The sequence below is a fragment of the Canis lupus genome, chromosome 25 (genome assembly GCF_011100685.1).
Source record: "Canis lupus familiaris isolate Mischka breed German Shepherd chromosome 25, alternate assembly UU_Cfam_GSD_1.0, whole genome shotgun sequence".
NCBI lineage: Eukaryota > Metazoa > Chordata > Mammalia > Carnivora > Canidae > Canis > Canis lupus.
The window spans coordinates 26,081,607-26,095,244 of record NC_049246.1 but is presented as its reverse complement, the minus strand read 5'-3'; the positions used below and the strand labels follow the sequence as shown (position 1 = coordinate 26,095,244).

The window sequence follows — 13,638 nt, the reverse complement described above, 5'->3', positions numbered from 1 at the left end:
AGTCATTGCTTTCTTAATTTCTGAGTTTACCAAAAAGACTTTATCTTATTTTAAAGATTTTATTTATTTGTAAAAAACACACACAGAGAGGCAGAGATAAAGACAGAGGGAGGAGCAGTTTCCTTGGGGGGAGACTGATGCAGGATTCCATCCTACAGCCCCAGGATCACACCCTGAGCCAAAGGCAGATGCTTAACTGACTGAGCCACCCAGGCGTCCCTACCAAAAAGGCTTTAAATTACTTAGAATCATATCATTTAACTGCCTATTTTTTATAAAGAGTTGGGAAATTGAAATACTGTTAAGTTCTACATATGTTTGCCAATATATTTTTTAATAACTGATGTTATCTTATGTGATTTAAATGCATTTCATTAAAACTCAAAACTTCAGCTTTAGTTCATTTAATCCATGGAGAATACCCACCATAGAAACTAATCAAATGAATCAGCTTAATTAGCTTTACTTTCCATCAGAAAAGATCTGACTTTATTTTTTCACTCAAATGAGCAAATTAATTCATGGCTTCTGCCATAGTTCTTACTTTTGAATTATAATTCCAAGATATAGAAACATATAAGCATGGACTCCTGACATGACTTTGTCACTTAGATGAAACAAGGTATCACCACATTCAGTGCTTCATGGAGACTTTATTCAGGAACAGTGCATACTTTCAGCAGGTAGATAATGAAAAAGATGAGGTAGTTAAATGAAAATTGCCATCAATCCTGCGACTTATGAATATACTTGAATTTGGAACATATGAAAGGGGACCAAAGTATTTGGCATTACATTAAAGAAACTCTCCAAACCAAGTTTCAGTTGACATTCTGTTGCCTAGGAGACTTTACATCTTAAGTTGTTGCATCAGAGCAAGACTTGGGATAGGTGCTTTTGGGTATGCTTTTAATTTTACTTATTTATTTATAAAAGATTTTATTTATTTATTTGTAGCGATAGAGGGAGAGGGACAAGCAGACTCCTTGAGCTTGGAGCCCTACCTCTGGCCAATCTCACGACCAATGAGATCATGACGTGCACAGAAATCAAGAGTCAGACACTTAACAAACTGCGCCTCCCAGGCACCCTTGCTTGTCATTTATAAAGGACGATGAAATGGGGTTGTGGGAAGAACTGGCATGATTCCTCAACTCCAGAAATGCCAAAGTAGAGGAAATATGGAAGTTGAGGCTCTTTATTTCTTATTTTGTGCATTGAGTTTTATTGCTGACACCAAAACACACAGAATCACATTTGCGAAGCTGTGGTATTCAGCAAGACATGGAGGATGCAGACAGGAGGGTCCAGGGGCAAATCAAACTTGTTAGCAAGCACATCAAAGCCAAAGAATGCTCCAGCTTATCTGACTCCTCAGTGACCTTTTTCACCCGAACAAAAGTTTCAGCTGTCACTCTTGGTTGTTGCCTTTGGTAATCAGACTATGAGCTGTTGGGGAGTGAAAGTGTCCCCCATCCCCACCACCCTCCCTTCTCCAACTGCTTGGAGTCAGAACTACTGCCTTCACTCAGTGGTCTTGTTTCTTAAATCATTTCCCAATCTGAGCAATTGGGATTTCTTATACTTAGAAAAAAAAAATCCCCCATACTGTTGGAAGAAATAGCAGAAACACAAATTTCACAATTCTAGCACCCACAGTGGGGGAACTTTCTAAACATCTGGTGCCAAAATGTGTTACTCGAAATCAAAGTTACTCTCTGGAGGTGAAAAAGACACAAGAAAGGTAAGCAGGGACTCTTGGACAGATTTTGTGGGTTGATGACAAAGAAGAAAGCATCCTAAAGAAGGTGAAGTTGGGGTTTGCTGGGCACCTGCAGGGCAAGGACCATTTCTACTTCAAAGGTTTTAGGAGCCATGGGTTGGGGTTCAGGTGCCCCCACACCTACCCTTGCCCTCACCTGTTCTAGTACAAGTGCTCCATATCCAGCCCTTTTCCTGAGCATGGCTGGGGATAATGCCTATGAATGTGTCTGTCAGGGTGTTCAGGAGACCCTCCATGAAGCATCCAGCATCAACCATCCAGACCTGGCTCACAACTTGCCAGGTGCTGGCCAGCACCTTGAGGCAAGAGTGGCCAATGTCAGCTTCAGTTCTCTTAGCAGGACAGCTCCCTCCAACCCCTCAGGCTTCCTCTCTGCTCCCACCCACCTCCTTCTGCCAGAGGCCCATCCCGACCTCACTGCTTCCTGAGAGGGCCAGCCTTCCGGTAGGGCTCCACCCATCCCTCACAGACTGCCTGCAACCAGCCCTGCCTCCTCCATGTGGAAGGATGGGCCATCAAGAAAGGTGATGGGAAGCAGAAGAGGGTAGCAAGGAGATGTGCAAGCATGGGAGGCAGTAGGGCTAAGCTGCCTGAGATGAGATGGAGACAACTGGCCCTTAGGAGGTGGGGGACCCAGGGAGAGAGGATGCAGTTCCCTGCCCGGAGAAAGCAAAGAGGTGAAGAAGCAGCATCTCCAGGAGGCTGTGAGCAGAGGGGAGCCCTGAGACACCCAAGTCCTGAGCCACGAGGCCCGGAGAGAATGGGGGGCTGAGGCAAATGAAGGCCCAAAGGGGACTCGAAGCCCAGAGAGATGGTGGCAGCAGATGAGTATAAAGGGGGAGGTGGAGGGCACAGGAACTGGAGATGAGGTTGGGGGAGTAAGTGGCGGCGCGGTGTGAGGCTAGAGCTCCAGGGCGGGACTGGACAGGGGAGGAGGCCGGCAGGCTCCAGGTGGGTGGCCGGGCAGCCTGCTCTGCCTCAGCGGGCTTCCCCACGGCCGTGGTGTGAGCGCCCGGCGCCCTGCTGGATGGCACTGGAGATGCGGGCACCTGGAGCTGGGGCTGGTGCACCAGGAGACTCACTTCTTGCTTTTGAAGGTGCGCAGGATCTTGGGCATGCACGTGCCCACCTTGCTGTCCCTGGCATAGGCGTCTGCCCGGTCGTCCCCGCCCCAGGCCTCCGGCAGGCCCTTCGCTGCCGACGTCCAAGCAGCTGTAGGTGCTCCGCTTGCGCGTGCACTGCCCGGGCAGCGTGGGCTCCGCCGGCCTTAGGTCCCTAGTGCAGCATCTGTCCGTGTCACGCGTGTCAGGGGCCAGGCAGCGGGTGGTCCGTCTAGCTCGGGGCTGCGGCTGGGGCCGGGACCCCATGGGGCTCTGGCCCGGCCGCTGCGGTGCTCCCGGTAGGCTGTCCCGGCCTCCCGCAGGGAGCTGCTGTGTGAAGGCATTGGCAGCGGCGGAGGCCCCGCGCCCTCCGGCGCCCCCCCCCCCCCCCTCCCGCCTACTGCGCAGCCTGGGTGCTGTGACCCGGGCCGGCGACGCCCCGGGGGCTCTCTGGCTGCCTGTCGTCCGTGGTGCCTCCCGGGGCCGGGCCGCCTTGCGCCTCCTCCAGAAACAGGCGTGGGAGACTCTGCAGAGGAGGTAAGGGTGAGACTGCCACCACTTCGGGGTGGGGGGGCCGAGGGTCCCCTTCTGCTCAGAGAGGGGTGCCTGATGCCGCTGTCGGGCCCTTGCGGGGAGGAGGCAGGGTGCTGGGCGGGGGGGAAGCCAGAAGGTAGGAAGTCCTTGCCTCTCTCGCCCAGGCCGAGGGTGTGGAGCAGATGGAAGGCAGGAAGCAGGGGGCTCTGCTGCCCCTTGGCCTCCTGGTGCGGGCAATCGTGCAAAGGCATCTTGCTGGCTTCTGTCACCACCCAGTGTCACCACCTCCTCCCACCACACCCTGAGGCGCCTCGTTTCTGTCCTCAATGAACTTGGCAAAAAGATTTTGACCCTCAAGAACATACGTGTTCCAGTTAGAAACTGCTGACCTTGACCTTTGTTCCATGGAGATCCTGTTGGCATATTCACTGTGATAGGCAGAAGGAGACAAGGAAGGGGTTCACACCCGAGGTGTGTAGACTGAGGGTTGGATCTGGAGATGCAGGAGGCCTTGTTGCCAATTGGAAGGGAGGATGGAGATGATGACGTGCAAGGTCTGAAGAAAGTGCAGGAACTTGGAAGGTACAGTGGCATTTGGGAGATAGTTTTGAGTAAGAAGACAGAAGAGTAGTCAGGCAGCTCTGGGCACTTCCCTGACTTGGCAGAGGTGCTAATCTACTTTTTTTGTGTGTGATTTTTCTCCACTAGTGCCCAGCAGTTCAATTGTAGAGCCCTGATTAATGCATTTGTGTGGTCCTCACCAGATTTCAAGCTCTGAGTACAGATAGAATCACCCATGGGGAGACTGCAAGGTGAATTAAGGACAATACCGAGGAAAGAATGTGGAGGAAAGAATGTGGGGGAACATTCCAGTATAAAGGAGGTGTGAAAGAAGACTTTAGGAGAAAAAGAAGGATGATAGTAACTTTATTTTGCATTTAGGGAAAAAAGCCTATAAAAAGCTAGTGATTAAACTTGGGGATTACTTTGAGAGTATTATAAAATTTCTTTATGTGTTATAGATACTAAGAGCCTCACAAGGGATTCTCAAATTTTGGGGTTAGTAGAATCTTAGGACCAAGGACTCTCCCTGGCTATACCCATTTCCTCTGCCTGTAAGTCAGTGTTTCAACACGCCATCCATGTCAAACCTCATGCTTCAGAGATTGTTAGTGCATGTGTGTATATGTGAAGATGCATCATATCATGACATAGGTATGACTGGAGGCAACTTACTGACACCTAGGGAACGCAGAATCTGAAAGATAACAGGTCTGGTAATAAGGTTTTGTATTGTATACTTGGAATTTGCTAAGAGAATCGATCTTAAGTATTGTCACCATGAAAAAGGCAAATATGTCAGGTGATAGATATGTTAATTAGCTTGATTAGAGGAATCATTTCATAATGTATATGAATATCAAAACATCACATTGTACACCTGAAATATATATAGTGTTCATTTATCAATCATACCTCAGTAAAGCCGGGAAAAAAAAAAAAAAAGATAACATCTCTGGGAGTACAGATTCCTGAATTCTAGATTCCCATGGCCTTCTGTGTGACTTTGGCAGTTTTTTCAGTATCCTAGTATCTAAAATAAAGGGACTGGGAAGATTGAGTTCTAAAATTGTCTTTAACATTCTTTGAATCAAATTCTCATCTTCCCGAACAACTTTGGTTAATCTACCTGCTACTTAAATTTCTCCCCCAGTTTTACTGAGATACAATTTATAACATTTTATAAATTTAAGGTATAATCTGTATAACATATTGTGTAGTACAATAAGTGCAAGTGTGTTAGTGCAATAAGTTTAGTTAATATCTATCACCTGACATAGGTACACCTTTTTTTCCTTGTGATGAGAACTTTTAAGATCTACTCTCTTAACAAAGTTCAAAAACAGTTTTTAAAGCTATAGTTATCATGTATATTACATCTCCAGAGCTTGTTTACCTGATACAGGAAGTTTGTATCTTTTGACCACCTTTACTCACTTTCCCTCCACCTTCCGCCCTCTGCCTCTGGCAACCACAAATCTGATCTCTGTTTCTGTGAGTCTGGTTTTTTAAGATTCCATATATAAGTGAGCTCATATAGAATTTGTCTTTTTGTTTGGCCTATTTCACTTACCATAATACATTTAAGATCCATTCATGTTTTTTACAAATGGCATGATTTTCTTTTTTTGTGCTATATATTATTCCAGTCTCTGTGTGTGTGTATGTGTGTGTGTGTGCACATGTGTGCCCCGCCCCATTTTCTTATCCATTCATCTCTTGATGGACATTTCATTTGTTTCCATGTTTGGCTATTGTGAATAATGTTGCAGTGAACATGGGAGTGCAGATATCTCTTCAGCATAATGATTTCATTTCCATTGGATATATACCCAGAAGTCGACTTGCTGGATCCTATGGGAGTTAGTGCATATGTATCTGTATATATATATATAATCTTAATTTTTTGAGGAATCTCCATATTGTTTTCCATAGTGACTGCACCAATTTGCATTTTACCAGAAGTGTGCAAGGCTTTTGTTTTCTCCACATCCTTGCCAGCATTTGTTATCTCCTGCCTTTTTGATGATAGCCATCCTTAACTGGTGTGAACTGATAACTCATTGGGTTTAAAAAAAAATTTATTAATTTATTCATGAGAGACACAGAGAGAGGGAGAGAGAGGCAAAGACACAGGCAGAGGGAGAAGCAGGCTCCATGCAGGAAGCCCAATGTGGGACTTGATTCTTGCCCCCAGGATCAGGCCCTGGGCTGAAGGCGGTGCTAAACCGCTGAGCCACCGGGCTGCCCCTCATTGGGGTTTTGATTTGCATTTCCCTAGTGCTTGGTGATGTTGAGAACTTCCATGTACTTGCTGTTCATTTGAATATCTTCTTTGGAAAAATGTGTATTCAGGTTGTCTGCCTCTTTTTTTTTAAGAGTTTACTTATTTATTCATGAGAGACCCACAGAGAGAGAGGGAGAGACAGAGACACAGGCAGAGGGAGAAGCAGGACTCCATGCAGGGAGCCAAACGGCGGACGGACTCCGTTCCCGGGGCCTCCAGGAGCATGCCTTAGGCTGAAGGCAGCGCTAAACTGCTGAGCCACCCGGGGTGCCCTGTCTGCCCATTTTTAAATTGGGTTATTTTATCTTATTTTTTTGCTATTGAGTTATAGCAGTTCCTTGTATATTTTGGATGTTAACCCCTTGTTAGATGTGTGATTTGCAAAAATTTTTTTCTATTCTGTGGGTTTTCTTTTCATTTTGTTTGTGGAAGCTTTTTAGTTTGAAGTAGTTTTATTTGTTTGGTTTTTATTTTTTTGCTCGTGCTTTAGGTGTCATATCCAAAAATTCATGGACAAGACCTATGTGAAGAAGCTTTTTTTTTTCCTTAGAGATTTATGGTTCTGGGGCTTACAGTTAAGTCTTTAATTCATTTCATGTTAATTTTGTGTCAGTGGCATAAGGGTCTAATTTCGTTCATTTACACATGAATATACATTTTTCACACTATTTGTTGAAGTGACGGTCTTGTCTCAATTGAGTATTTTGACTTCCTTGCCAAATATTAGTTGACTAAGTATGCATGGGTTTATTTCTGGACTTTTGCACGTGTTCAATTAGTCCATGTGTCTGTTTTTATACCAGTACCAAAATGTTTCAATTACTATAGCTTTGTAATAGTTTGAAATCAGGAAGTGACATGCTTCCAGCTTTGTTCTCTTTTTTCCCCTTAAAGATGGTATTTATTTATTTTAAAGAATGAACACGATAAAGAGTGAGCAAGCAGAGTGGGATGGGGGTACAGGGCAGAGGGAGAAGCAGGCTGATCCCAGGACCCTGAGATCATGACCTGAGCCGAAGGCAGATGCTCAACTGACTGAGCAAACCAGTTGTCCCTCCAGCTTTGCTCCTTTTCAAATAGCCTTCATTTGGCTATTTGAAATCTTTTGCAGTTTTGTATATGTTTCAGGATTATTTTTTCTGTTTCTGTAAAAATGCCATTGGGAATTAAAATATCACCCTTTTGCAACCTTTGATGAACAAATGGATTTAGGCTTTGAGTATCAATAGTTATTGAAAGCACAAAAAGAAAGACAAGATATTATGAGCCTTCTGATGAAAAGACACAAGAAAAATCTATAGTCCTGCTAAAGTGATTAAACTAGAATCTGATGAAAACTCGGGATCTAGCTGCCAATTTTCAGAAAATATTAGGGTAGACAGACAAGTTAAACTGCACCTGACCAAGTGTGCAATCAGCAAAATCCAGGTTGTGGGTAACTCTGCAGGTTAAATGTCCAAAGCTTGTCAACTGATAAATTTCAAGAGATTAGAAGGGAGAACACATAGATAAAAAGATACCAAAAGAATTAAATAAAAAATGGTCAAGATAAAATTTTAGTTTGTAAGGAGGCACAACTGGCTGAAAAAACTATAAAGAAATTTAGTAAAATTGGGGTAATAGTAACTTGGGGGGATTATGATTGGGATGGGAGTATGGAGGGGTTTCTGGGGTAGCTGCAAAGTTCTGTTTTATGATCTTTGTGTATTTATTGTTGGGTATAATAATTTGTGAAGCGCTACATTTGTTTTATGGGTTTTTGTAAATGTGTTGTATTTTTTACATAAAAATTTATTTTTTATTTTATTTTAAAAATTATTTATTTATTTATTTATTCATGAGAGACACAGAGAGATAGGCAGAGACATAGGAGGAGGGAGAAGCAGGCTCCCTGCAAGGAGCCTGATGTGGGAGTCAATCCCTGGACCCAGACCCAGGGATCATGACCTGAGCCAAAGGCATCTAGATGCCCAACCACTGAGCCACCCAGGTGGCCCTATTTTAATTTTTTTTAAAGAGGGGATTAATGAGAAAGCAATGTACCTTAAGAGATGGTAAGAATGTGCTAACAGCATGGGGAAGAAAATCAATACTTTGGGGAAGTATATTTGGGGAATAATTTGGGGGAAAAGAATCAATACTTATTTCTTAGAAGAAAGAAAAGGGGAAGGATGCATATGCATTTATAGGTGTATGCTTGCTTATTGGGTGAGTTGGGTAGGAAACTCTGACCTCTATTTTTTCCTGAAATACAAAGAAAAACCATCTGCTGAATGTAGGATGGGCTGTGGTGGATGATGAGATCAAATAGCATCTGAAGTTGACTAGGATAAGCAAAAGGAATGACCTAATCTTTAAACTCGGTATATCTGCAAGATTGTGCGACATTCTTTTTTTTAATTTATTTTTATTTTTTATTTTTATTTTTTATTTTTATTTTTTTTGTGCGACATTCTTCAACAGAATTCCAGCTTTCAGAAATCCAGGAGTAGAAGCAGTTCTATGGAAGACTTTTCTTCTGTGTAGCACGGTAGAATTAAAAATTAAAAATTAGTGTTCAAAAAAGTGTTTGATGTGATATCCTTGGGTCACAGATATTACCTAGGAATGGAAGCTTAGGGCTTATTATGGGTTGAATTGTGTTATTCCAAAAGATGTTGAAATTCTAACCTCCAGTAATTGTGATTGTGACCTTATGTGGAAATAAGGTCTCTGCAGATGATCAAAGATGAGGTCATTAGGTCATCCAATATGACTATATCCTTCTAAGAAGGGCAAAATTGGACTTAGACATAGACACATACAAAAGGAGGATGATGTAAAGACATGGAGAACACCATCTCTAAGCCATGGAATGCGTGAGGCTACTTGAAGTTAGGAGAGAGGCCTGAAACAGATCCTTTCTCCCTCAGAAGGAACCAACTGTTCACACACCTTGATTATAGACACCTGGCCTCCAGAACTATGAGACAATACACTTCTGTTGTTTAAGCCACACAGTGTGTAGTATTTTGTTATGGCAGCCCTAGAAAACTAATACAATATCCTAGAAAAAATTTGGATTTGGTTGATGTAATATCATGTATATGTGATACACATGGTCCGTGCTGTTACTGAGCTTGTAGTCAAGTAGAAGAAAGTTCATTCTGTGGAAGAGGATGAGACCATCCCTTTAACTGAATAAATGTTGGGTGAAGATTGGGTAGGCTGATGCAGATTTCCAGGATGTGTGAATAACACGCGTAGAAGCTTTTAGGTGGGTATATTTGAAAAAAGTACAGTCCATTAGCATGGAAGAGTTAGGGAGTGGATGAATAAAAGGAGTTAGACTGGGAGAGGCAACCAGGGTCCAGATCAGGGTGGACCTTGTTGTACATGTAAGCACTTTCTATTTTAGCCCAACTGGAAGCTAGTAAAAAGTTTTATCCAAGTTCATGACCCTTTATAAAGGTTATTATGATTACTGCAGGAAGGATAAATAGTAAATATGTAAAAATAATATGGGAGACCAGTTAGGAGGTATTTAATTAGTTTAATCATGGTGGTGCCTTGAATTGATGACAGTAGTGGAGATGGAGTGAAATGGTTGGGTATGAGCTATGTGTTGGAGTAGAATTGGTAAAGATTTGGCATAGGTGGAGTGAGGGAAAGGAAGGGTAGGGGGCATACCTGGTATTGTTCTGGAAATAACATGGGGCCCTTAGAAGATTGTGAAATGCTGCTTGCCTGTCCCATGGTCTGTGGAACATCAGTCCATGAACAGTCTCCCATCATCAAAGGCTACTAGGAAGTAGTATCCTCAGAGGAGAACTCAGCACTTCACTGGGACCCAGAGGTAAAAGAGCATGTTGGGGGAGAAGATGTAAAGTAGAAGGAGCTGAGTTTCTGGAGGGCACTGTGGAAAGAGTGAAGTTAGAGGGCAGGCAGATTAGTTGGTTAAGAGAAAGTAACGGGCAGGTGGCGTGAGAGAATGCAGATCTGGCTGTAGCTAATGCTCCAGATTAGAAAGTGATCCTCAGGGGAGTGTCCCTTAGGACGCTTGTGCTCACTTGATCATTTCCCTGTGGGGTTTCTAACCTACTGTCTTCTACTTTCTGTACTTATTGATTGTTTTGCTTTGCAATTCTTTTAGGAGTCTTCCACAGATCTATAACCTTAATCACATCACAAAGTTTTCGAAGTGAGAACAATAGTCTAGTAAAGTCTAGTAAATAGTCTATATATAATATATGATATATATAGTATCTATGTATCTAATCTATCTATATACCATACATATATATCTCATACTATATATATAGTATAGTATCTATCTAATCTATCTATAACTGTATACTCATATTATATAATACTATAATATATATAGTATATAAAGTGATACATATATACATATGTGAATATATAAATACATACACTAAATGGTGAAAAACCACGAGATAGAATGATGGAAAAATTGATTCCTGTCCTGGCTCCTCTACTCACTGGTTGGAGGGGCACTATCTACCATCTCTAGTTTCAAATGTCTTCTGTTATATGGATCTAACAGTCCCAGAAATGTACATTTTATAAAGGACTTTTCACAAGAATTGCCTATCTGGCCTCATAATAAGGGATAGGTAGCGCTGATGGTGTATGATCTACTTTACCAGTGGGAAAACTACTGTTTGAAGAGATGAAGCAAGTTGCTTTATAAAAAGCTCATCAGTCCAGATTGATATTCAAATTTCTAATTCTGGGTTCTGTACTCTTTGTGTAATATCAGAGCTTTTGTCAAGCTAAAAACACTTTGTGAACTGTCAAGCACTGTTGACTTTCAGGGCCTCAAAGCAGGAATTCTATCATAAATTCTTTGTGTATTTCACGTTGCCCAGGACAAAGGGTATGCTCACTGAGGAGCCACAACATGCAGTGTTCTCTCCAGATTCATGTTGTGGTATTTGAGGGATTTACCCATGCTCTTTGAGAAGCTCTTGTTTCCCTAAATAGATAATGGCTACACTAGAACTGGGCTGGGTCATACTTTTATTCTTCTCTAGTCAGGAGTCAGGAAAAATTATGTTGTTGCCATATAGAATCTGTGTCAACTTGGGAAAGTCATTTATTCCACCTGAAACTCATGTTCTTTGCTTTTAAAATGGGAAATTAATATCTTCTTGTCTGTATGTGAGAGCAAAAGGGAGAGGATTAAAAACAACTACTGAAAACATCTTGTTAACTATGTAAGGTAGCCTTACAGTTCTCTGCGCATTATAAGCACTTGTTAAGTGGATGTACAATGAAGATACAAAGATACTCACACAGCATCCTCTCAGGGCCTAGAATAGGGCTGTTCACACAGTGTGAACACAGTGTGAGTTCAGTTGCCGGCATGCAAGTGGCACTAAGGAAGTAGATTTTAATGATGAAATGTCATGTTCAAAGTTAGAGCTTTAGCGTATTGGACTGCTCAATGGAGCAAGCAGATGTTCTCGTTCCTGAAAGGTTCACTAGCCATGCAGGTCCCCATGTCAAGAGAGCTACATATAGAGTGACTCCCTCTCGCCTTCCAGCTGCCTCTTTGCTGATTGGTTCAGCTATGAAGAGCTTACTCTTGGTCCTTGTGGTCCTTGTGTTACTCTCCTGTGTTCCACCAGGTAAAATGAAATCTCCTTCCTGTACTATAAATGGTGAAGGGAAACAGGGTGCGGGCTTCTACAAGAGTGAGAAGAAAGCAGAACTTGGATGAAGGAAGTTGAAACAGGAAGGGAGGTGAACAGAGATGGACACTTTGGGCTATTCCAGAAAATGGAGATGCCCTTCAAGGACACATAACAGGAGGTGGCTCTCTCCAGTGAAGAAAATGGTTCTGGACTTTGGTCTGGGGAGTCTGTGAAGTTTGAAGGGAAAATTGGTTTGATAGTATTGGCAGAAGTGGGACAGAGAAAAAGTATGAGACCTGTAGAAGACAGGTAGGATTTGGGGGTGGGAAGGGGTCATTCCTTCAGGACTCTTAGAATTTGCACTCCTAAGTCAGTTACCAGGATTACTTTCCACACATTTAGAAGCCTAGGCAAATTTGATGTTGAGCAGAATCAACAAACAGTGCGGGTTGCTCCAAAGTTTTAACTTTATGGTATGATGGGATCCTTGGGAACATTGGTGGGAGGGGTCACAATTTACTCCTCTGGACAGAAACTAGCAACCTGATAGTAAGTCACTGAAGTGGAGATTCTCAAAAGCTGTTTTGCTTGTGGTTTGTTGGGGTCTGCAGAAGGCTGCCCAGACCTTCATATTCAAGAGGTCTAAATGTTTCCACGACAGAATTCTGAGCTGGATATGCTGGGCCCTGCTGCCTGCATATAGTTGATTAGTGATTCAGGTAAATGGGGACCATGGGAACTGATGACTTATAAAAGGTTCTCTGGAAGTAAGAGCCACTGAAAAGCAGGCATTCAGCCATAACATGACTGGGATGTTTTGATACCCAATTTACCATTAAAAAGTTATAAACAATAATCTGATGCAATCTGATTTATCCATGGTATCACGACCCTGTAGTACCCTGTGCATTAACCCTCGTTTCCGTTGACAGTTAGAAGTGGACCGAATGCGTATATAAGAAGAGTCTTTTCTACATGCTGGCGAACAAAAGGTGTTTGCAAGAAATCATGTGGGAAAAGTGAAGAATATCATATTCTTTGTGATATTACACGTTTGTGCTGCATTAACAAAAAGTATTTACCTGTACAGATTGGAAAGTAGTGCCAAGTATTTGAGGTTCCTGCTGATTTCCTCTGGAGACCCAAATCCTTCTCAGTTGTACCATCCCATTAAAATGATGTTTTAGCTGGTCTGCGTTTCTGTGTCTGCTTTGTTTCTCTTTATTTAGAGGCAATTCAAGGTCTTTCCTATGGAAATAATCTCTCTCTTTTCTTTTTAAAAAGATTTTACCTATTTATTTGAGAGACAGAAAAAGAGAGAGAACACAAGTGCAGTGAATCAGGATCCTCTTGGAGCAGGGAGCCTGATGTGGGACTCGATCCCAGGACCCTGAGATCATGACCTGACCCAAAGGCAGACGCTCAACCGACTGAGCCACCCGGGCACCCCAGAAATAATCTCTTGGTTAAATTTCTTGTCTTCACTATTTTTCTTTTCGTTAATTTATTCCTTATTAAGCATTTCCTAAAAACTTTTTTTGAAGTGTATGATACAATCAGAAAAGCATACGAATAGCAAGTAAACATCTTCGTGAATTTCACAAATTTAATATGCTCACGTAAACTGCACCCAGATGGAAATGAGAATATTACAATATCTTGGTCACTACTAGTCACTATTCCACAAAGGATAATATCTAGCCTGGTTTCTAATAGCATAAACCCTGGCACCTA

At 42.6% G+C, this 13,638-nt stretch overlaps 1 protein-coding gene across 1 annotated transcript; it reads left to right on the top strand.

The window, feature by feature from the left end:
* The first annotated feature begins 11,752 nt into the window (after nt 1-11,752).
* Nucleotides 11,753-13,095, top strand: DEFB135 (defensin beta 135). Its single transcript, XM_038573064.1, has 2 exons — nt 11,753-11,898; nt 12,837-13,095. The coding sequence occupies exons 1-2, from the start codon at nt 11,841-11,843 to the stop codon at nt 13,004-13,006; spliced, it is 228 nt and encodes a 75-aa protein (XP_038428992.1). The 5' UTR covers nt 11,753-11,840; the 3' UTR covers nt 13,007-13,095.
* Nucleotides 13,096-13,638: the final 543 nt, after the last annotated feature.

What these genes read in the sequence shown, in the direction of transcription:
- DEFB135 (XM_038573064.1), top strand. Translation starts at nt 11,841, where the DNA reads ATGAAGAGCTTACTCTTGGTCCTTGTGGTCCTTGTGTTACTCTCCTGT. An exon ending in ACTCTCCTGTGTTCCACCAG is followed by an intron (nt 11,899 to 12,836) that starts GTAAAATGAAAT and finishes TTCCGTTGACAG; the next exon opens with TTAGAAGTGGACCGAATGCG.